General features: G+C 31.1%; 1 protein-coding gene across 1 annotated transcript; it reads left to right on the forward strand.

Annotated features, from left to right (window-relative positions):
• Window positions 1-1,905: 1,905 nt before the first annotated feature.
• LOC130448883 (proton-associated sugar transporter A) lies at window positions 1,906-26,828 on the forward strand. The gene is made up of 9 exons (XM_056786453.1): window positions 1,906-2,215; window positions 4,010-4,272; window positions 7,559-7,897; window positions 8,174-8,275; window positions 9,916-10,151; window positions 11,478-11,723; window positions 24,182-24,309; window positions 25,251-25,425; window positions 26,461-26,828. The coding sequence occupies exons 1-9, from the start codon at window positions 2,028-2,030 to the stop codon at window positions 26,689-26,691; spliced, it is 1,908 nt and encodes a 635-aa protein (XP_056642431.1). The 5' UTR covers window positions 1,906-2,027; the 3' UTR covers window positions 26,692-26,828.

Raw genomic sequence — 26,828 nt, forward strand, 5'->3', positions numbered from 1 at the left:
TCAATATAGTAGATGGTGCTATTTATAAGAATCAGAGGAGATTCAGGGGTAATTATAAACTTTCACGGTCACTTCGTTTTTTGGATCTAGAGAATCGAAAAATGGATGGATTTTAATGATCTTGGTCTCAAAATGTTCCATTTTACGGTGGATTTATAAAAAAAATTAGTAGAAATAGCTGGAAAGAAAATTTCTCATAGTTTTACTGTTTTAAATCGTAAAAAAAAACGGTTTTGCAAAATAATCCTTTACAAAAAATTATCTCATTATCAGATAAAGTTCTTATATTTTTTCGTATTCTACATAAATTAATAAACAATTTTTAAAAAAATCCAAAAAGAATGATTTTTTCAGTTTTTATAGCTTAAAATGAAATCGATGAAAAACAATCAATTTTCGTGAATAGTTTCGTACTATATTCTATATTCTATATAATCCGTCGTAAAATGGAACATTTTGAGACCAAGATCATTAAAATCCATCCATTTTTCGATTTTCTAGAGCCAACCTAACCTAACCTAACCAAAAAACCAGGTCGCGGTCACCTGTTTTTATGGTTAGGTTAGGTTAGGTTGGCTCTAGAAAATCGAAAAATGTGTATAATTATCATAATTTTTTGTAAAGTATTATTTTGCAAAACCGTTTTTTTTACGATTCAAAACAGTAAAGCTATGAGAAATTTTCATTCCAGCTATTTCTACTAATTTTTTTTTATAAATGCGTCGTAAAATGGAACATTTTGAGACCAAGATCATTAAAATGCATCCATTTTTCGATTTTCTAGAGCCAAAAAACCAGGTGACCGTGAAAGTGTATAATTACCGATTCAGGCATGCTAAAACAATACATATAGAATATGCAAAATTGTTAAGAAATATATCCAGCAATAGGTTGTTAGATTGTTAGATGTACTCGAAGGTACTGAAATTGTTAAATGTTAAAGGTTTGAAAAAAATAAAGAATTGTGCTTACTTGACAGGTCATTATAAAGGAATTCAGTCTCTGGAGACGATAACTTGATATTAGAATGACGTTAACAAGTGTACATGTAAGTGCTGGTGTAGTAGTAGTAGTATATAGTATATATATATATATATATATATATATATATATATATATATATATATATATATATATATATATATACTTTTCTTTAAGTCTTATCAAAATATTTTGATATTTTTAAGTTGTATTAATATATAATACAACTTTCGTTGAAACTGACAAAAGATTGTGTATAATAGTTTGTCTGAAACGCATTTTCCTATATTTACAAGAAATGATGTAGGTGGTAGATTGAGCTAAGTCCCACAGGTGACATTTTGGGTAACATTTTTGTGAAGAGAGTTTTATTAATAAGTGCTTTTGTTTATAGTTTGGAAATATCTGAAGAAATAGGAGTGAAAAGTCCGGACTGACGGCCAGTAAGGTGATGCTATGTGTATGGTGGCTCTCAAAGGGCGATTATATTCAAAGAAAAATCGAAGAAGAGTTGGTCAATAGAACGGACGATGAGGATTACAACAGGTATGCCAGACCCACACAATTTTCATGTTTGCCAAGAATTAACTCGACAACAAAGTCAAAAATGATATCTCACTAACTTTTTGTCACTAAATCACAGATTTATGGAAAATAGCAAAGGATAATTGACAGTAATAGCACATAATGTAGTAGAATAACATCAATTTTTAGAAATGAAACATACTTTTTAGGTGACTAAAATTATTATTATTATTTATAACTAATCTTTAGGGAGTTGATCCCAGTTTCTATTTTTTAAATTTAAAGATTTCCATTTTTCTTAGTGTTTCCTATTCATTTAAATTTTCGTGTCCATTAAAATTTTCTTACATCAGCGGCGCAAGACAATCAGAATGTTTCACTCCATAACGAGTTTTTCAGTGCTGTCCTAGGCAAACAATCAGATTCATCAAGTGGTTGTGAAGTTGTGGACATGTTTCTGAACGGAAATGCAGTGTTCGAAAACCGTGAATATTCCTTATAATAAAGACCATTAGAAAATAATGGCGGAGAAGTTATATGAATATCAAGGATTCATCGGGAGATTTCACACAGTGAGAGAATACTTTAGGGAAAAGTATTTAACCTGGAAGGAAAGTAATCCCCAAGGAGCAATCGGTTTTATAAAAAAGAAATATTCTTCTGAAAAGCATGATGAAAGAGACCAAGAAGATTATTCGCATATTTATAGGTAAGTATTTAAGAATATTCTCATTAGTGTTCGATGTTTCTCTGTTTTTATCATTTGTTGTAAGGAAGTAGTTTCTTGAAATTAAAATACGACCGAGTATGACTAAAAAATAATTTCCACTTTTAACTTGTCTTATTAAACACTCATATATAATATATGATGTATATACCTTTCAATTTGATATTAAAATAAGCTCAGTCAACATACATCACCATACACTAACACATTTTTTGAGTATCTGTGATTTTAACAGATTTTTCCTCAAAAAAAAATACTGTAATGAATGAAATATTTTTTTATGCTTGTGCGTTCGATGAGCTTTTCAGTTCAAAACGAATTTTATTTCATTTCCTAATTTATTACTCAAACTGGGCCACTTCCATAATGATTATTTTCCATTTCATTTCTTTCTGTTGTTTCTCCTGTACTTTTTCTTTAGTTTCAGTTTTGATTATCAATATGTTTTCCTTTTGTTTTCGCGTTAACAAGACAAGTTCTTCATTTCTTCCTTCATCGATATATTCATTAGCTGTTTGTAGTTTTCTTTAATTATGGATTTATGGAATTATGGATTATTAATTATATCACAATAGATTTGGCATAAAACTTACAAAATATGTTTTAACAACATCAAATGACAAAAAAATTGTTCATCATTTCTTGACATTAGTTAGACAAATCCTTTTTTATGTCAGTTGCATTAAAAGGACTTTGAGGCTAGAAAATAAGCATTTATAATTTGGTTGGAAGATCCCTAAAATATTGTTGGCATTTTTCCAAACCAAAATATTTCGCGGAGAAACAAGTACTGCGCTATAATCAACTGTGAAAAAGAAAAAGCTGAAAGAATGGTAATAAGAACAAGATACAGAGCAGGGAGTTAGCGCGTGAATACCATATTTCAAATAGTATCGTAACGCGGGAATACTAGGGGATACTAAGATGCTGTCGTGATTCAGGCGGATACATTTTGCGAATGAGTCATTCGTATGGACAATGAAAAATACTTCACACTTGCTAATTCGGAAATCATAGGAAACGATGGTTTTTATACGGTCAATATAGGGGACTTCCCTAACAGTGTAAAATATGAAGAAAATGCAAAATTCGCCAATAAGTCTGGATATCCAGACTTTATGTGGGTCGAGTAAAAGGGGAAGCTGTAGATTCTGAAAGGTATATTAACCACTGCTCCACCAAATTACTTCAAAATCACATTGGAAACGATATAATGTTTTGGCCGAACTTAGCCATTATGCAAGGGCAACTCCAAATTGGTATCCTAATAACATACCATTTGTACAACCGAAAGTGAGGAAGAATTACGAATGTTCGCAGAAATTTACGCTTAGTTGAAAAGCAAGGACCCTTCCATTAAGTTTAATTATCTACTTTGTTAGTTATTAAGCCGTCAATCATGGCAAATAAGAAAAGTTGCATTGAAGACACTTACTACAAAAATATATAACTATTGGGTTATACGTTATATTGTGATAATCTTTAATTCGCCTTGAATTTTTGTCTCATCATTTGTGAGGTGACTATTTTGATATCCTACTTATTATTCTCACTTTTTCATTAGATATTCAATCACACATCAATTAAAAAACTACAAAATTTTAATACCGACACGTTTTTATTTATCAAACTCATATAAGGACAAAGAATCTGCAGTCATATACATAAAATGTTAAAAAACGTCTCTCACCAGTATTTCTCGTATTGAAATTTCCTGTAGATGTTCTTTGTCAAATCAAAAACTAGCAGATGGAATATTAGGTCAATATTTTTCAGAAAAAAAACAGGAAAAGAGCTGGTACGGATCTCAGCAGCAGTTATGGGTATAGAGTTCTCTTACGCAGCCGAAACAGCATTCGTGTCACCAACTCTTCTTAAAATTGGCGTGAAGCATAAACATATGACCCTCGTATGGGCCCTATCACCTCTGATTGGATTTTTCTTAACTCCAATTTTAGGTTCATTAAGTGATCGATGTCACTCTATGTTTGGAAGAAGAAGGCCTTTCATTTTCCTAATGTCCGTTGGTGTACTAATAGGTAAGTGGCCAATTTTATCCACTCATGTGTACTGAAGGCTGATTTTCAATAAAAATTTTGAGTGAGATTAGATAAAGTTAAAGGCAGAAAATAATTTTGTTGTGTTTCGATAGATGTTTACCAAATTGAACTTTCACTTCAACTAATCTTAATGTAAAAAAAGTCGGCGATATTTCAAGTATAAATATTTTTAATTGAGGAATAACTCCTTTCGCATGAGTAATAATTACTTCTATGATCCTCCAATCGATATTAAGCTACTAAGAATGTGGACAGAACATCTGGATATCTAAAATGAGAGATAAAGGGAGAAATGCTTTATTGTCACATTGTTAAAATTTATCGATAAAAGCTTGTAAAAACTAAAAAACAAGCATTAAAATAACTAAATAAAGATAAAACAAATAAAGTAAAATTTCAATATATTCAATATATATATTTCAATATATAGTATAGTTTAATATATAAGTCGTATATAAATCCATATCAAAAATTAAGCCAGTATGCAGGCATGCCCGGAATTAAATATTATTATTAAAATAGAAGCCATTTACAAAGTAAAAGGCACTTTTCAGTAAATATGCTCTCATATTATTGCGGAATGTGAGAAAAGATGGTATCGATTTGATTTCAATTGCAAGTGATTGTGCATTTTTTTTGTATTATAAAATATTGAACCCATAACTAATTCTGAACATGGAGTAACTAGGTGAAGAGTCCAAATTTTTAATTATTTAAGGAAATCCCTGCAGTGAGCCCTGCTGTTTAGTCCGAGTAAATATCTAACAGCTCTATTTGTAGCTTGAAGATTCTCTCAAGTTTAGTCGCACGACACGTACCACAGAAGGGAGGGGTATATCGGAGATGCGACCCAATAAAGGCATGGTAGACTCATCTCACTACAAAACAGGAGGAACTTAATTTTCCAGATAAGGTCACTAGCTATGGTCCTATGAAGTGCCGAGAGATCAGGGTTGCTCCAAGAGAAACTAGTGTCGACTGCAAATAGAGATATTTTACCGCTGATATCTAGATAGACGATGTTGTTTATAAACAGAAGAAACAAAATAGGGCCTAGTACTGAGCCTTGGGGCACTCCACATTCTATTGGCTTGTAAAAAGACATCGTTGTTTCAACACTGTCGTGATGGAGGATGATTCATCTTCTGCGCACAAATGCTGGAATACCATTAAGAATTGACCTTTCTGCCTTGCTCCAATGAAACGGTGGCGACATATCCAGTGATTCCGAAAAAACAGGCGACCATTTGCTTTGATTGAATTTTTTCAGCATTTCTTTGTACCAATCGACACGACCATTTTTTGGCAGCCATTAAAAATTCCAAATTTTATTGTGGTAATGTCAGATTTGACATATTCACATCAGTCTTGACATATCTCAAAACTCAAGTAGCAACCCTCGTACCGATAGTAACGAAAATGCGTTTAGGTGGTCTCTTATTTTAATTCGAATCATGAACATTGAGTTAAGTGACGATAAAGAGATTGGAAGTTCTTAAGATTTGAAAAATATCATAGGTATCGAAGTACTACAAAGATAAAACTACAATACTACTACAATAAAACATGTGAGATCAATAATACCAGCAGAAAAAGAAAATTAGTATATTCTGTTCTCATAACACATTATAATTCAATTCAAGAAAAATTTTCTGTTTATCTAAAAACACAAGATAACTTTTTTATAACTCTAGACTGGAGACTCTTTATAAATATTTTTTAAATCGGAAATATTTATTCCTATGGAATTGGGCAAATTAATTGATTTATTGCTTTGTCCAAAAAATTAATAAACAATTTTCAGTGATAACTGAAACTAAATAAAAATTTCTAAAATTTCAATCAACTTAAGCACTAGTTGGGAACTTGTGAGAAAAATTTCCATAATAAACCTTGCATTCTTCAATAGTTTATTGCGAATCTAAAATCCAGACAATAACGATTCTTCTGTAGATTATTTTTTTCACTCTCAACGGAAAACCTTTGGTCATCCTTAATTTTTGTACACTACATTATTGAACATTATGTAATATATTTTTTCTTATGGTGAAGCCTATGTCCTCATTTGATATTCTCAATTTCGTATTCAATAGCTTTTTTCATAGTTTCTCTAAACGAAATTATCAGTGTTGCAGCTCAATCCGAACGGAAGTCAATAAATTTCATCAAATCCTTTTCGATGTTCCATTATAGATTAGATTTAACACATAAAATATGTGGAAACAAATAAGTAACGAATAATTTTAACAAAAGATCGAGAGAAACTTATTTTACATTACATTGTGATCTCTCAAAAATTACACTTCGGCGATTAAATTGTTAGCGTTTGCCATGTTTCGAAGAAACCGAAAAAAGCTACGTAGATATTATCCTAAAAGTGTCTCGTCCCTTCTTTATGGAATGATTTGTAAGTAGTTTTATGAATACAGAAGATGCTGAACGTCCAGAACGAAATTTTTCTGTAAGTTTTGGTTGATTAAATCCATGCATTTGTATATCTAGAGATAATGGAATAAGAGTACGTGAGGTTACTAATTCAGTAAATATTGCACCCTAACAGAAATATTTTGTTGTTAGGTTAGAGATCAAAAAGTTATCTTCAAATGGGTACCGCCATAGTTTAAGGCTGATAAAAAGGTCACTCACATTGAACATTAAAACAAATGTTCGAATATTTTCAAATGGTAACGATATGTTACAGTAGATGAAACAAAACTACTTCCCAAACAATGGACCTCATCCGAGGAACGTGGTCCCAGGAAAACAAAAACCGTTTCTCAGAGTCTGGCTCCATCCGATTACTTTCTATTCCCAAACGGTTGGGTAGAAAGCAATTTCGGACAATTAGAAAGGTGATGGCAAAGACAAAGCCGTATTTTGCGAAAAACGTTAGTTCTTAGATGGTTTGAAAAATCAAAAAATTTGAAAATTGTTGGACTAAGTGTATATTAGAAGATAATTATGCTGAAAATAGAATATTCTTATACCATCTAGTGCAAATTATCGATAATTTGCACTAGTGCAGTATTATCGCTGAAATTTGATCGTTGCTAGGTAAACATAAAATATTACAGCTTTTTGGTTGGCTTAAATTTTTCGAAGGAAATAGTCATATATATTCAAGCAGATCACATTTACAGGTAACTACGATAGCCTCTGTTAGAATTTACTACTGTCAATGTACTGGTTCATGAAATTACGGCACAATGAAACTAATTCTTAGAGTTTTGTGAATAATTATATTGTTCGGTACCTTCTTTTGTAGGACTAATTTTAGTACCTAACGGTGAACATTTAGGATATACAATGGGAGACATTAAGCCTCCAAATATGAGTTATCATCGAATCTCATCTCACAGAACTAGTGCATTGAAGGAAGCTACCATATCCCCAATTCTTCTCAACAATTCACTTATATATAATGATGATAATAATGAGAGCAATAACATGGTTATAGATAGAAAGAATGATTTCTTAATACAGTATAATAATTCACATCCGTGGGGCGTGTTTTTTACAATACTGGGAACGGTGCTTTTAGACTTTGATGCTGATGCTTGCCAAAGTCCAGCCAGAGCTTACCTTTTGGATGTGACAGTACCAGGTAAGTGTACATAAGGAATTTAAAGCAAAAGGAATTGTATTAACAATAATTAAAAGAGAAATTTTGAAAGTCTTTTTAAATGGAAAAAAGTTGTTGGGCGTTTGGTTTTTGAGAAACTGATATATTTACTCAACAGATTATAAAAATAGTAGAAATATCACTGATTAAATCGACCTTAAAAATACAGTTTTATTGTGGTAAATGCTTTATTCAACAGAAAAATTCACGTGTAAACATTATATGATCAAGAAAAATTAAGGACCATGTTTGTTTTAGATGATCACGCACGTGGCTTGAGTACCTTCACTGTTATGGCAGGATTGGGCGGATTCTTTGGTTATGCGTTAGGAGGAATCAACTGGGATGTAACGTTTATAGGTAAGATATTACCCAGATTCCATTTCTAAAAGTTCAATAGTTTAAGCTCTAAACGATAACAAAACTCTTCATAAAAATTTGTATGATATTTCTATCAGTATCAACATATTTCAATATCATTTCTCTAATTTTTAATTGGTACCAAAAAAAGGTCAAAAAAACCCAACGTTACTTTTAAAATAGATAATCTTGAGGTCTAAGTGGGAATTTCTGGAACCGTTGGCGATATTCATACTGATATTCTTCAGAGACTGAGGGTAAATTCAGTTTACGAAGACGATAACTTGATTATCGAAACGCGCGTCAGACAGTGTAATTGTGAGTGTTGGTGGAGTGGTGGTGTGAACATTGTATTCAGTAATCATGAGGTCGTTAAAAAGTTTCGCTGCCATGGCAAACACATTACAAAATATTTTGACAGTTCTTGACAAACCGCAAAAAATCTGATACTAATAGCGATATTTCATTACCTTCCACTCTTTCTGAACTCAAAAGCGTTGTAAATTCGGCGCTTTCCAATTTAATACCGGAAAATATTAACGGTAGTACGAAAAATGTTACGGCCAGTTCAAATATTTTATCAAAAATCAAATGTTGTAAAAAGTTCAACTTTATGGAACAATTACTCCATGCTGAACATACGAGACAATATCGACATCAAGCAGTTTTCAAAATTAATACCATCTCTAAAAAGAAACGCAGTAAGTTATTGAGCAAAAAAGTCTATAGTCTTTACGCGTGAGCAAATTGATACATTCCAGAAAGAAACTAAAGATGAAAAATACTAATTGTTGAAGGTAAGTGTTAAGAGATGTCATTTACAATTATTTTTATTTATTGTTCTGATTTTTGTAGGTAGTTCTGATAATGGGAATATCTGGTGCCTTGCGACGAGATGAGTTAGTAAAAATGGTCATTGATGATATTCTGAAAGAGAATATTGATTTCATATGAATTTATCGTAAATATGCAGCTCTTCGACCAAAACATATTGGTAATAATTGTCGTATATTCTTGAAATAAGAAAACGGAAAGTGCACCGTACAAGTTGTTGAAGTGCATAGAATTGGGAAAATGCCTAGTATGATTGCCAAGTATCTCAGATTACCAAATCCTGAAACACAGGGGTTACTGTTTTCGGAGAAGTTCTGCATCGCTGCTTGCCAATACTTCGGCTGATATATCAATTCTTAAATGTCACGGTGGATGGAAGTCCACGACAGTAGCGAGAGTATATATAGAATACTCTATTGAAAGTAAGAAGCAAATTTCCAACTCAATTTCTGGCGATATAATATCTGGTTTGAATATAGGCAATAACCGTTATTCAGAAACACTAGATGTAGTTGCTTCAACTTCTAGAGTAAATATATAAGTAATAATACAAACTATAGAATTAATGTTAATATTCATCCTAAATAATATAAGTACTTATGTATTTGTTTGTATTCAATGAAAAATAATCCTTGTCTTCGTAGTATTTTAGAAATGTCAAATTTGGAAGTGACGTTTGGTTTCGCGACCGTTGCTATGAGTAACGGCCTCGAAATTAAATTTCGAGGACTGTGCTGAGAACGCGAAATACTGACTTCGCGTACAATTGTACAAAAATAAAATTTTGAAACGAGTTGTCTTTCCAGGGGAACTTCTTGGTGGTCACGTAAGAGCTGTATTTACTTTGATAACATTTATTTTTGTTATATGTGTTGGATATACTATAACAAGTTTTAAGGAAATTCCCTTGACTTTATTAGAGCTTAGTGGAGCTAATTTTCAAAATTATTCTTGTTATGAGAATGAAGAAAATATTGTAGATACTGAAGATGAAGGCCAATCTTATGGAACTATAGGAAATAATACAAATGATAAACTAGACGTAAGTGGTTATTTTAATTATTATTAATTATTAGGCAATATGGCTTTAAATTCAAAGAGAATTTATCATTATGATGAAAATGGTTTTCATTACAGTTTAAACTTCATTTCTTTGAAATAAGATGGGCATACCGTATATACCTATGATATTTTCTAGTAATTTCTTCTTTTTTCTGAAAATATTGACAAAAATGGTATAATTATTAAATAATTCTTTCGGCTACATTATAAAAACAGTTATTACAAAAATATTAATTATCTATATGTGGCACAATCTATGTGTCTGACTGAGAACTTGTCAACTATTTGGAAAAAAGAACACATATTAATCACAGCAACATAAAGTTGGCGTACGAGCATCTTGTAGACGTATATCACAACTCTAGTTGTCGACATAGGAGTCAAAGTACACTTATTATTATGGTTTCTTTGTAACAAAACGACCATTTTGATTTGAAGTGAAGCTCTGGCGTTGGTAATACCTTTGTACCCCATACAGTAACTTTCTTAAAACTTTTAAAGATATGATATAATATACGAAAAAAGAAAATACCTTTTACTAGTAGGACAGGCGGAGTAGACTACCATATATCATGGGTAAGATTGGTGAACTGACTGCTGTATATTTAATGATTTGCACTTCTTACTTAAAAAAAAGTAACATTAACCGTGATGGAAAACTATAATGCCAGTTACCACTGAGCTCTGTGCTGTTTCCATTGCTACACATTGAATATTTAATATTTTTGATATACCAGTTAACCACAATATTAAGTTTGACAACTTTTACGTTTGTTGTATGAAATCAGTAAGATAATGTAATATTTTATTTTTCTATATTTCTATTTTCAATTTATATAATTCATATTCACAATCATAATAAATTGAATAGAAATGGAAAGTTCACAGATAGATATAGAGACAACACAATTTAATCACTCTATTTAAAATGAAAATAATTCACCCTCGTATTCACAAACGGTTTTATTTCTTCATGAATCATAACATTCTCACTATATTACAATTACATGATCAATGAAATTGGAACCATGCCTCATGCGCTTTGTTCTCCATATTCCAAAACCTTATTTTTAAAAAACAGTTTTCGATTCAGTAATCATTGAAATATAAATTTGAGAAATATCTTCTCTGTGATTCTATGACTATATTTGTTTATTTGCTATACTACAATTTACGCTTTAAATATACTGAACTGAAAATGAATACAATGTCTTGATTGCATCTCATCAATTTTCTGTTCTGATATCTATCGGAACATAAATTTTTGATGCCCACATTAAAATAAAATAGTTGCTTTTGTTTGCAGGAAAGTAAGAACCAGTATTCTCGCATCGAAGATTCAAATGCTTCTTCAACTCAAGAAGGTCCTAGAAAAAGTATAGTTCCAGATCCAAATGCTTCGTTATTACTTTACTTACAAAGCATTATCTACATGCCCAATTCAATAAGAATACTCTGTTTGACAAATTTGTTTTGTTGGATGGCTCATGTATGTTATTCATTGTATTTTACAGATTTTGTTGGAGAAGCTGTTTTCAACGGAGATCCCACGGTAATTATTTAATTGAAATTGATAAAAAAACTAAAGAAATTATAGGTTTTATCTAAAAATTATAGAAATAATATACTGCAGTATCAATTCCATAAAAGAACCCATATTTTTATTAATGAAGTAAATGCTTTCATATCTAAATATAAGATTTAGTAGACTAAGAAATTTGTGGCAGTATCAAAATATTGTCAAATAATTTTTCGTTGGTGCCAAACAAAAGACCTCAAAACTCAACGTTACTTTTAAAATATTGGTAAATGTTAAAGTATTCTAAATACATAAAATTTTGAAACAAGTTGACTTTTCAGGGGAACTTCTTGGTGGTTACTTATATCCAAATATAAGATTCAGTAGAGTGCTGTGGTTGACACTGCTTGCAAATACCAACTAATTAAATAAGTTTGGATGAGATGTTTCATGTACTCAGACAAAATGTGATCTATGTACAACTAGGAAACATTATCAGCAGTAATAATGGAAGCTAACCTCTTTCAGATTACCAAGGCATTATTGAATTGAATACAAAATTTTACTTGTTTAATTGTTTGTTGCCGCGAATTTTGTAGTTGATAATGCCTATGTTTTATTTTTCTTGTTTTTGTCAAATCTACCTAAAAATTTTTTTGCAGCTCTAGTTACTTTGTTTTCGATTTGTTGTAAATATTTATTATATTTTGATAAAGACTTAGAGAAAGCTCGAAACGTCAATTTTATCTACCTTTAAAAAATTATTTAAAAAAACTAATTATAAAACAGAAGAGACCTTAAACCAAGATCAGGTTTAGGAAATGAGTAAACATATAGAGAACTAGTCAATTAAATTATTGGTAGTTTTATTAGAACTTACAAAATGGAACTATAAAGTTTACTTGAATTATTTAGGTCTTTTTTATCATTTACCTATAGCTTTTCGTTCTTATGAACGTGAACCATTTTTAAAAATTCCCTTTTTTGTGTATTAGAATCCGTTTTAAGAATTTTTGAATCTTTATAATTCAATCTATGTTTTTTTGATATTTCATGGTTCGTTAGTGCAGTTCTATTTTTGTCCTATGTAAACAACGTCACTATTAGTACAAGGCAGTCTTTTGGTTTTTGGTGTTTTAGATTTCAATTTGGTGAAATATTTGGATAATGTATTATGTCCTTTATGACTATTATTACTAATATCATATTTATTGAAATAAGTCGATAATTGTTGAGAAAGTCCTTGTACATATGGTGAGGAAAAATGTTTTGGTTTTGTTTTTTAATTGATTGTAGTGTTTATGTGTTTATCTTTTTCTTGAATTTGCTTCATTTTATTCAATTCGAGAAACGGAATTCAATACACTACACGAAAAAGATAATTTAAGTAAAATTTATAACTCTATTTTGTAAATTCTAATAAACCCATAAATAATTTAATTGAGTACTGCTATATATTTGAGATGTAAAGACTAGGGAAAAATTATTTTTCTTATTACAACAAAATTTAACTTTCTTTCAAAAATTATTAATAAAAACTAATTTTAAAACAGAAGAGACCTAAAATCAAGAACATTTAGATGCAATAATATATATATATATATATATATATATATATATATATATATATATATATATGCTTCTAAACGTTCTTGATTTTAGGTCTCTTCTGTTTTAAAATTAGTTTTTTTTTAATAATTGGAGAAAAGATAAAATTTGACTACAAATAATTTAACTGATTGAAAGTGCTACATATTGGGATGTAAGGACTGAGAAAAAATTAATTTTTCTTTTTAGAACAAATTTGTATTTTGATTTTATTCTTATTTTGATGTTCATGATGTTAGGTGATGTATTGATTACTATAAATACGCAAATTGTCAGTGTCAATAGCATATTTGGATTTATCCCGCAAAATATATGTGAAGACCTTTAAAATCATATATACCTGAGAAGTTAGTAAATCCGAGCTAGATATTGATATTTTTCTCTCCAATCTAGGCAATTGTTCATTTTTTAGCAATTCCTGTTTTTAGTAGTCTAAAACTGGAAAATTCTTCATTATCCTCCATTATTCTATTTTTTCTTAAGACTTTAGTTTGCATTACATTCAATGTATCAATTTTACCAACCGCAATGTCTGATGGATAATAATCGGGATCTAAATCCGAATTTGAAAAGTTCGACCATGAACTGTCTATATTATTATCTTTATTAGCTAATATTCCCTCATTAAGCTGCTCTATTTTCCTAGTTTGTTGCTCTTTTTCAATGTTAATAAATTCTTTCTCGTTAATAAGTGTGGGTCTATCAGTATTCAACAATTTCATTATTGTTTTTATTACCTAATATTCCCTGATTAGGTAGCCCTACTTTTTCCTCATTTTTCTCCCTTTTTCATTCTCAAATACCTTCTCAAGGGAGTTGATATAGTTATATCGTGAATTGCTATTTGTTTTTCTTTACTCTCAGCCTAAAACATACAATATTTCGAGAATATTTATTAATTTAATAGTACCAAGTATTAACATTTCAAGAGTTAAGTTAGTCGCGGCACTAAATATCTTTTTCTACTTTGTAAACTACCCTAAAAGTCCTTACATACAGTAAAAACCAAACCTGTTCTCTCCTAAAATTGCGAAGAAAAATAATTGCTCCCTCAACTTAAATGCTTAAAGTAGGAGAGCAGCTCCAATGAACATTTTAAATAGCAAGGAGTATCTAATGATAGCTTGTATTAAAAATATTTTGTTTTTAGACTTTGTAATATAAACAAGTTACGAGAGATAGAAAATCACATTTTTTTATATTTAGCAGGCTGTAGCAGAAAAACAGTTGAAAATCGAGAACTATGACTACCATATCCATATTCAAACTATTCAGCTTGAAAGTTATAGCATGAAAATTTAATACAGCATACAAATATCCCTTATCATTTAGAACTCTTTATTGAATATTTTTTCATATAACAGCAGTAGAAAAATTACGATTTTCATTTGGTTGTATATCCTAACATACATCGTTGAAATAAGCTCATAGAGAAAATTTTTTGGGACAACCCATTCAATTAAAAATAATTTTAAGTTATGGCTTCTTCGAATATTTACAGAAAAATCGGTACTCTTATGAAATGTTCATCAAACGGTCCGTTATGGAGTTATAGGCCGTCTCTTGTATAGTGGGACACCCTTAGATCAATGAATGCATGAACAAGATAGAATACTGGATTATAGATTTCTCCGATAATACGACTACCTCCTCAGTTAATAAAGAAAGAGTATTACTTACTTTATATGAAATGATTTTTACTTCTGTTACAGGAACTGACATTTTTTGTCGGAAGGAGGTATTATCTAAAAATTATATTAAAGTATAAATTCTGTTGACATCAAATTTCAACATGATTTAAAAAAAATTCGCAATGATGGTATTATAATAATTTATAGTCAAAATAATAAATTGATCAGCTAAAACATAGTCCCTATTGTAATTTATACCATTATTGATAATACTGGAAATGTGTCATTCAATACAACAACATACCATCGCAGTATTGAAAGACAGAAATAAATTAAAAGCACAATTTTAATGCTTGGTAAATTCTCTATAAGATTTTCTCAATTGAAAAATGAATCCCCATGTTTTATTCGAAATATCTTCTAAAATATATTGTTCACAAACACTGTCAAAAGTAGGCTTTTTAATGTTTTCCTTCACAATCGAGGTTTGTCAAATCCAGCCTAGCTTGTTTTCTCATTGTTAAATAAAGTAAATGGAACACATTTCTTTCTGACCGGAAAATTCTATTGCATAAATTACTCCGTGAATTTTACTTCAGAAACAATTTTGTATCATTTGTAACATGGAAAAACTGAGACTCGCTAAAAATCAGCGAGTCTGGCAGAACTTCCTCCAAAGTGTAGGGCCTTAGAATAGCGGCATGTTTGATGAAAATTGCAACGCTAACGGTTTATTTTTTTTTTTTTTTTAATAAAAAGATCTGTATTGTCTACTCAAGATTTATAGAAACTGACTTTAGAATATTTGAAAACATACCTATCTATACTTTTTCAGTTTCCCTCCAAAAAAAACATTCTTTATGAATAACTTTAAATAATAATTTTGATTGGTTTTAAATTGTGGACCATCTCTTGTAAGGCGCTTTCGGTTGCATATGATATAAATTTAAATAAAAATTAATAATTTGTTTTGTAATTTGCACAACGCAGTGCCTAAGGGCCAAACAAAAGTAAATTATCAGTACATAATTTGAAATCAAATCAATATTATCCGTTTGTATAGAAAAAGTATTTTGGCGGGAACAGAATGAGTAATAATTATGAATGCAAATAAGAAACTTATAGAGATTAGGGATGCAACAGTTATTGCTTATATTATTATTATTGTCTAAATAAATAAGACAATTTTGAATAATATTGAAATATTAATAACTAAATTTCATACTTACTTAAAGCAGCAGCAATAATTTTCTGTGACCTCTTCATTGTGATGCACAAATGGAACACACAGAATTGAACAAAGATTATATATGTTACCGGCAATGTGTATAATCCGGTATTATATACAATACCTAGGCAATGTATAGAATACCTAAAACGGGCAGGTAAAGTATGAAATAGAATTTATTTTACACTTTACCTAGGTATTGTATACAATGCCAAACTTGCAGCAGGTAATGTAACACTCGAACGCAATTGTGGTTATTACAAACAAATAAGTACGGTAAGCTTCATAGAACCCTGACACCCTTCCTAGAGGCGCCATTTCAAGCATTAATGGAAGTGAATCGTTTTAGCATGACCGTTCACTCGCGAGTGTACGCCGCACGCGGGTATCCTTTGCAAATAAAATTAAATCCTTTGACAAGAGACGGCACGGCGCCAAGGCGGCGCGATCAAAGTAAGTTCATTTAGATAATGTCGGTACACCCGAACGCAATTGTGTTTAATAAAACAAAATACGAATAAAAATTATCGGGACACACAAGCTAGGTGCAAAGATAATTTTAATCAAAAATATGCGAAAGTAGGTAAATTCAAAATAAAATTACACCACAATTCTTCATCACTTGAACTGTCAGAGTTACTACCACCCGTATTTTTAATAAGAGAGCCATTATCACGCTCTGAATCCAAAACAAAATATTTAGGTACTTATTTTCTTCTGTAATTGCGTGAACTACGTATACTTATGTTCCACATAAATGTGGAATTACCTTTTTTATTAATACTTTCTTTTAGTTTGACTTACGGCTGGAGCGTCTGTAGGTTGCTACGGAGGTAAGTACATAGGTGTAATTTATCCAGAATCTTATCAAATGTCGGATTTTTTGAGGATAAATTCAATTCGTAGTACAACAGTTCACAAACACAATCTTTCACTACGGAGGCGCTTCGATATAAAACTGTCAATTTCACTTTCGGGTCTACGCCGCACGCGGTAGCCTTTGTAAATAAAATTATCCTTTGAGAAGAGGCGGTGCGGGCGCGGCGGGTGGGCGGCCGGTCAGGTCAAAGGAGCCGCCGCTTGAGAAAAAGGATACCGCGGGCGGCCGGTCAGGTCAAAGGAGCCGCCGCTTGAGAAAAAGGATACCGCGACACTATTTAAGCAAACAGCCGCATTTCACCAATTCATTTCGCGACGTGAGATGATACTGTTAACACGTGTATTGAGCTATTTGCGTCATAGTTATTATTTTTGCTAATTTTCGTCAGGTAGGAAAGTAATTTAATTTATTAAAACATGGCGGCCGAACAACGAATAGCTGAGATGAAAGAAAGATTTTATTCACAATTACAAATAAAAAGAGAAGCAGCAAATACAAAAAATCGCACGTTTATTGAAAAAAATCGTTATGAACAATTGATAGAAGAAACAAAAAATGCAAAAACGGCTGAAAAAAAGGCTTCTCGGGATTACTGGTTATTGAAGCATTATGATGCTATAACTGTTGGTGAGAAAGATAAGTTGATTTTTCCTGTGGATGCTACTACAAATAACAATATTATATACTACGTTGCTGATACTGAATTATTTCAAATACTTCACGACGCACATCAAAGTATCGGCCATGGAGGACGAGACAGAATGCTGAAGGAGCTTTCTTCAAGATATAAGAATATAACTCGCCACGATGTTGAACTATTTTTGCAACTTTGCGAACCCTGCCAGCAAAAACAAAAAGGAATAAAAAAAGGGATTGTCGTGAAGCCCATACTTTCAACAGAATTTAATTCTCGCTGTCAAGTAGATTTGATAGACTATCAATCTCATCCAGACCGGGATTATAAATTCATAATGGTCTATCAGGATCATCTCACAAAGTTTGTCATATTAAGAGCCCTGAAAACAAAACGCGCTGAGGAAGTAGCGTACAATTTACTGGATATTTTTACACTGATTGGTGCACCAGCCATCTTACAATCGGACAACGGTCGAGAATTCGCAAACCGAGTGGTCAGTAATCTTAAAATATACTGGCCGAACTTAAAAATTGTGCATGGCAAGCCTAGACATTCCCAAAGTCAAGGGAGTGTCGAACGAGCTAACCAGGACATTGGAAATATGCTTACAACTTGGATGCAAGATAACGATAGCGAACGTTGGAGTGATGGTCTGCGATTTGTACAACTCATGAAGAATGGGGCGTTTCACTCAGGAATCAAAAGAACACCTTATGAAGCTCTTTTTGGGTCGAAAATAAAAGTTGGCATATCTTTGCCTTTTGAGGATACTCACAACCTGGAGAGCGAAGAAGATTTAGGAAAAGTGATGAAGTCATCGTCAGAATCTGTAATAGATGCGGCTGAGACATCAGAAACTGAAACAGCTGACACTCAACCTCTGCAGGCACCAGATCAACAAAACGCTGCACTCGATAGTTTTAACATCGGTAAGGAAGCTTCAAATGTCCAAAGTGCGCATTATGAACACATGGCTATCCCAAATACTAAGAATGTTGTTGAGCCTACGAATGTCGAAAATCTTCCTTGTGAGGTAAATGATCAAGCGTTACATGATCCGAATTTGGTATCAGTACGAGAGGAGTCATTGAGTTGTGCACTTATATGCTGTGTTTGTTCCGAGGAGACAACAGGTGGTCATTCGTGCAGAATGTGCAATAGGCCTATTCATACTATTTGTGCTGCTCCGGAAGAAAATATTGCAGAAGGTTTTGGATCCAAAGTTGCTTGTCCTTTATGCGCAAAAAACGCCTTTTCGATAGAAAACCGCATCAGAGCCAAAGAGAATTTGATAGTACAAGCTCAGAAAATGCTTAAAACTTCTGAAAAAAAATTCCCTCCCGTATCGTTGGGTACAACAGTACGCATTCCTGTTCCAGAAGTCGATAGAGGTCGTGGTGATGCTCGCAATATACTAGCTGTAGTATTACACAAAACTGATGACGATCTATATCAACTAGGCACAAAGCAAGGCGTTGTCAAGACATTGTACAGTTGCGACTTTTCAATCTACGGGGACAGGACAGGGCTTTGTGAAATGTAGCTGCAAAAAAACTGTGACTCTAAAAAGTGTTCCTGTGTCAAAAGTAAGGCTCTGTGCTCTTCAAAGTGCCATAATAGTTTGTCGTGTAAGAATAAATAAAACCTACTTTTACTTAAAATTGTGAATGCCTATTAGACCTACTTTTTGTTATAAAGAGAATTGTTTTGTTTGTGAAGTTCAATTACAAAATTACTTATATTATGTTAAAAGATACTTGTAATGTTATGTTACGAACAAGAAGAATTTTAAGTTATTTTTTTGTGATTTTAAAGTTCATAATAAAGTTTATTTCAAGTAAATACAACATGTTTTATTTGTCCGCTATTTGATAAGTAAGTCTGTTAAGATTTATTGATATTAACCCGCTTACCTAACATTAGTTTAGTCTTAAAATTTATTTATTTTACACATTACCGATGAACCAGCAGGTATTCTATACAATCCCTAGGAATTGTATGCAATACCTAGGTAAAGTATGAAATGGACAATGATATTCATGATATTTCATACATTGCCTGGACGCCCCAGGGATTGTATACATTACCTAGGCATTGTATACAATACCTGAATTATACACATTGCCGGTAACATATACACGAATTAAGTTGTGAGAACGTTAGAGCGTTGTTGCCAATTCAAGAGACGTCCGATAACTTTAAGGTAAAAGTACTAACGAAATGTATATTTGTATACAAAGTAATGGAAACTCGATAGTTACGCTCGAAGTAGTAAATCGATGAACTAAGATATACGATTTCGTTCATAATACGAGTTTTGGACGTCTTCCTTGATGTTATGGATCGACTCCATTTTTAGTGTAGATTACGATTTAAAATCATGGTCTTGCTATAGGATGTACCTTATACAGACGTCCCATGCAAATCATGCAAATCGGTCGTCCGATTGATAGTAAAAAGGCAATGGGGCAATGTATAGGCGTCCCATGGCGATATATATGATTTTAGGTCTCTTCTGTTTCAAAATTAGTTTTTTTTGATAGTTTTTAAAAGAAAGATAAATTTTGACGTTTCGACTTTTCTTTAATTCTTTATCAAAATATGATATTGACACTGACAATTTGCTTATTTATATTGATCTATAGATCACCTTCATCAAAAGTATCAAAATAAAGATAAAATCAACTTAGAACTTCGTTCTAATAAAAAAAATTAATTTTTCCTTGATCCCTACATCTTAAATATATAGCAGTAATCAATTAAATTATTTGTAGTTTTATTAGAATTTACAAAATAGAGCTATAAAAATTTTACTTAAATTATTTATATCTTTTTTATCATTTATAGCTTTTCGTTCTTATGAACGTGAACCATTTTTAAAAATTCCCTTTTTCGTGTATTAGATTCCGTTTCAAGAATTTTTGAATCTTTATAATTGAATTTATGTTTTTTTGATATCTCATGGTTCGTTAATGCAGTTCTATTTTTGACCTCTTAGTCTATTTTCTAAATACTGAGATGTTTGCCATATGTAGATAGCTTTACAGTTAGTACAAGGCACTTGATATATAATATTATTTCTTTTGTTTTTTGTTGTTTTTGATTTTAATTTAGTGAAATATTTGGATAATGTATTATGTCCTCTATGACTTATACTAATATCATTTTCATTGAAATAATTCGATAATTGTTGGAAAAGTCCTTGTACATATGGTAAGAAAAAATGTTTTATATCTTGATGTTTCGTTTCTGTTTTGTTTTTAAATTGATTATAGTGTCTGTTTATCCTTTTCTTGATTATGTCATTTATCATTTTTTCCCGATAATTGTTTTCTTTCAATGCAGTTTTTGCTTTTGAATAGCTAAGCATCTAAATTAAGGATCTGATATTTGGATAGATCTATCAGCCAAACTTATTATCACTGATCTTTTTTGTGACATAGGATGACATGAATTGAAGTTTAAATATCTTGAGGACCAAGTTGGTTGCGTATACCATTCTGTTATTGTTAATTTTATATAATATGACATCAAGAAAATTGATTCTATTATTTTGCTCAACCACCATTGTGAATGAAGTTTTTCATGTTAAGAATTGAATTTTTTACTTATGTTTTCAATTTGATTCTTTGGTACAGTCTATCTACATATCGGAAAAAGAATGGAATATTTATATCAAGTTTGCTTAGGACCGTTTCCTCAAGATCTTCCATTACCAATTGTGCTATATATATATATATATATATATATATATATATATATATATATATATATATATATATATATATATATATATATATATATATATATAGAAATGTTCTTTGAGACACTTTTAACTTTTTTAAAAAGTATTTTTATTTACAATAAACGACTTATAATTTCTACAGAAAATAACTTTACAGACAAATCAATATTTTACAATAAACAGTAACAAAACAATGAATAAACTCGAATTTAATGCCATGAACTTATATTTATTTGATACGTATTTTGGATTCCTCTGACTATGTGAATATTGTTTATTGCACTTTGGAATCCGCTGGTCGTGTGGCAGTGTCGGGGACCTTTCATATTTCTCCTCCCTCCTTTGGTGTTGACTTCGTCCTCGAAGTCTTTGAGAAAAAATCTTGGAGAATCTGGATTTGAGTGGGTTGTAGTTTGGGACTATATAAGAATCTGGAAATTATTTTTCGTTTCGTGGCTAAAATAATCAAAGTTGTAATTAAGGAAACAATACTAAGTCCTGCAGAAAATTGCGGCAGGAGTGGAATTGGTTCAATGAGCATAATTTCGTGCTTCGGATGCAGTTTGATTGGGACTACTTGCGGCACTGTAATTTCTTGCACAGTTTTCTTGTTGTATCGTATTCCTTCTATAGTAATTGGCTCGTTTGTCATTAAGATGCTACTTCTCCTAATTTCTTGGTTTTGAATTATGGTTGGATGAACTATTCCTAATAGAATTACTTTGCTGGTTTCTTGTGAAAAGTTCTCTGTTGTGATTGACTTGGTGCAATTCTCTATATTCGGAATTTTGCATTACGATCCTATAGGTTTCGTACAAATGATGTGTTCAGCTAAGCTGGTGCAGATATCGTACCATTTATTATTTGCGTAGTAATGTGCGGGTGGCAGGATCATAATGTGATCATTATTGGGAATTGGGTAGATTCTAGATGTAGGGTAAGAATGAGGATAAAGGATGCGTATTTTCAGTATTATGGTGGTAACGCAAACTAATGATTTAGAAGCTTCAATTAATTGATAGGGATGTTCGTCACTGATTAAAAGGGCATTTCGAGAATAAATTGCTAATAATTCTTATTTTAAAGTTTCCAGTTCATCTAAAGTAAAGAGTTCAATATTCGAAAGGTCTTGTTGGGATAAAGTTATAGTTTGATTCAGTTTCAAAAGGAATTCGTTTATAGTTTGAAGGTTTAGTATTTCATTTTGAAGTATCCATTGAAATCGGATGATAACTTGCTTTTGAAATTTACAGTTTCTATATTATCATTAAGAGCCTATGTGTTGAAGCAAATCATTTAAATCATTAGAGATTCTTTGGTGATATTGGTCATAGGTCTCATTGTCGTACTGAACTGTTGTAGATAATAGAGTTAGTAAAATATCCTCGGAGCGTCGATCTCCGTATTTAGCTAGTAATGCTGGACGTGCATCAGTCTAAAGTGTTAAATTTGAGTAGTTTAAAAAATCTCTACGTTCACCTTTTATACGAGAAATAATATTGGCATTTAATATGAATTCTTGAGATTGAGTGAGATTCTGTGACCGAAGGAACGTAATTAAGTTATCTATTTTACAAATGTTGAAATATTATCTTTCGAACTAAATTCAGGTAGAGTGGCACAGAGGCTGAAGATATCATTGTTTTGAAGAGACATATTCAAGCTATTAGTGTTTCGAACTTCTAAAATTTGAGTTTTACAAAATCGACAACTATTAGCCGAAGTAGAACTGTCCAAAGGGTTTATAGAGAGATTTGACAATAATAAATGTAAGTTACTTTCAGAAATATCGCTAAAAATGCTCATAAATAAGGTGAAAAGGAACGTTGTACTTACAAGAGGATGATCACTGGTGATGTCTTCTACTACGTTTTTCTCGCCTTGATTCGATGGATCGTCTCGTTTAACAACTAAATTTGACCAGGAAACTTATGTTTCTGTACGAATTTTATCCTGTTCGCAGCGCTAGAAATATTCTTTGAGACACTTTTAACTTTTTTAAAAAGTATTTTTATTTACAATAAACGACTTATGATTTTTACAAAAAATAACTTTACAGACAAATCAATATTTTAACAATGAACAGTAACAGAACAATGAATAACTCGAATTTAATGCAATGAACTTATATTTATTTGATACGTTTTGGAATCCGCTGGTCATGTGGCAGTGTCGGGGACCTTTCACATTTCTAAATATATAATATATATATATATATATATATATATATATATATATATATATATATATATATATATATATATATATATATATATATATATATATGCGTCCATGCAAGACCGCTAAAAGGGTTTCTGAGATAGGAATATGATGTTTGACTATTTCTGGTCATTTTCGAGGGTTTAATATATGAATTTTTGTAATATTAGTTTTGACGTGGATTGTTACAAATTAGAGGGAAGCTACTCATGGTCCTAAAAAATACTTTGAAACTAATTAGTTTGAGAAAGGTTCCAGTATGAGTAGACACGTACAGAGAACAATACCTTTGTTATTTATTATTCATTTGTTCATCTAATGGGTGCCTGTTAAGAACAAATAGTAATACTTACTGTTATGAATTTTGCAAATCACTGAAAATAGTGACGTTTAAACATGGCGTTGAATACTGGGTCTCTTATTTAATAAAAACAATGTTGTTTAGTTTAATAGACATAGGTAGATATACGTACACAACAGATTTGAAGACTTTTTACAAAAAAAATCTTTCTAATTTGTAATTATTGAATACATGCTTTCAGGCGATATCAGGAACATCTAGAGAATTATATGAGTCAGGAGTACGATTTGGATGCTGGGGAATGTCGATGTATTCCTTATCTTGTGCTTGTTATTCTACAAAAATTGAAAAATTAATCACAGTTTTTGGGTAAGCAAAATTCTGTTCAATATTAACAGTAACGTATGGAGATAATTTAGTTAACAGCTTCTACTTCTGGATTTGAGAATAGCAAGTTTCGAAGAAAGCTCTGACCCACTTCTTGATAATAGAATACGTAGAAAACTGAGAAATCGGGAAGAATAAACTGGTATTATTGTGAAATTAGAGTAATAATATATAAACAAAAAAAAGAAATGAAGCAGAGAAAAACTAAGCCTTGAAAACAAGTGGAAGTGACAATTAAAACCAGCAAACTGTTTTAATTGTCATTAATTAAAAAGGAAAAACAATAATGAAGTTATAATCAATTGAGACTCTTTAAATATCATATAAAGTCATGTCATAGTTACAGAGAAATGAGAATATTTTGATTCATGGTACATCTAAATCCAAATAAAGTTAATAAAACAACGCTATTCCTAGCTCTTCGGAGATACGCTAGTATGTACTCAATCGTGCAACATTGAAGGCCTGAGGTATATTTTTGAACATGCCAATAGTACGCAAAGAAAAAAACCTTGACCAACAGGCTGCTAGCTGTGGCTTTTGATTTTGGTTTTTCCATGAAGTTTATTGGTTGATTGTGAAGGGTTATTATAACCATATAACTACTGCATAACTTCAGTATAATTTGCATAACTATTCGTAATTATATCCAGAGTGGCTTATTATTAAATGTAAATATTTTAGACAGAGAATACTAATCTTGAAATATGATGATTTAAACCTATATAATTAAATAAATATACCTTTGTCCTTACATATCACAATTATTGAAAACATACGCAGAATTGATTTATAGGAATTCCTTATTAGGATCAACAAATTAAGCATTAGTATTTCATATAACATGTATTACGATGAAAATAATTAAGGATTAAATGTAAAAAAATATTGTTTTGCTCGCAAGTCTTTATTATTTTTTTCAGTGCAAAAAAAGTGTATGTAGGTGGGCTGCTTGTATACTCAACAGGAATGTTTCTAATGGCAATTACGAAGCACAAAGTTGGTGTAATTCTATTCAGTTGGACAGCAGGTGTTATGTATTCTACTCTTTTTACAATGCCATATTTGATTATTGCTCATTATCACGCGAAAAGCACGGTAAGTATACAAAAGAGAAACGAATTAACATTATTTTATTTGGTAAAAAAATATTTCGAGAAAGTTCTAATACAAGATTCAAAGTGAATCATAATAAACCTGTATAAAAGTTAAAAATATCAATAATAAGTTGAAGATTTGCGAAGTATGACAATGACTTGAAGATAATTGTATGGGCTGCAACTATTTTTACGCGTCATGATTTGTTCATTCATTATTTTAAGACATGTAACACATTAAACGCTACCTGTTTGGGCTACGGCCAACTGAAAAATGCTCGATGTGCGCAATGCGATATACGGCATGTTACGAAAATTTAATATAAAGTAACCTGTGAAACCAAACACTAAAATTATATTTGATTTCTGTAGCAAATACCGTGACGTCCTTATTTTTTATTTATAACGACTAGTTTATAATAACACACTAATATCACAATTAAAAAGTATAACAATTCACACCTCCAATCATATAGTGTTATAAATCAAAAATTTGAAAATCTCTTCTATTGTTCTATTGGTGCTAGAAAACTTGAAAATTTTATCTTAAATAATGTCATCTGAATCATTATTATTGCACTTTGTCAGTTTTTGAGTTATCATCCGAAAAGTGAAAAATAAAGTTAGATAGTTTGTTTTTTGGATTTATGACACTATGTATTTGAACAGAGGTGCAAATTGTTAAATCTTTACCGTAACATTGATTTCGAGAACTATTGTCCATGAAAGGCACACAACATTTATTTTTGCATAACAATATCCGATCTCATACGGCAAACCGTACTCAAGTGCTCCCAGATCGTGCACCTGATGATTTTAATTTATTTTCACATGAACTAGTCGCCATTACACACTTCGACGACTACGAAGATCTACAGGTGCTCGTCACTGAATATCGCTGATCGCTATGACGAAGAAAAAAACTGCTCTTTGAGATCTTGTATCTCGATTTTTTCGTAATTCGAAAATAGCTCGTATTCAATTTATTCAGAAATAATATTTTATACACTATAAATATATACTATTTGTGTTTTAGTTCGAAACCACAACAAATGGAGAAGTAAAAATATCAACGCAAATTAGAGGCTTAGGTACTGACGTTGCACTTGTATCGAGTATGGTATTTTTGGCGCAATTTATTCTCAGTATGTGTATGGGTACTATCGTTTCGGTTAGCGGTACCACAACAGCTGTAGTTGGTGTAGCGAGTATGCTAGCATTTTTCGGAGCTATATCAGCTACTCAAGTCTTGTATTTGGATCTATAGATATACTATATATATATATATATATATATATATATATATATATATATATATATATATATATATATATATAACAAAATGTGTCAAAAAATATACTCTACCTAGATATAAATAGTAATATAGTTGTCGAATATATTATG

Source organism: Diorhabda sublineata, chromosome 9 (genome assembly GCF_026230105.1).
Source record: "Diorhabda sublineata isolate icDioSubl1.1 chromosome 9, icDioSubl1.1, whole genome shotgun sequence".
In the NCBI taxonomy this organism is placed as follows: domain Eukaryota; kingdom Metazoa; phylum Arthropoda; class Insecta; order Coleoptera; family Chrysomelidae; genus Diorhabda; species Diorhabda sublineata.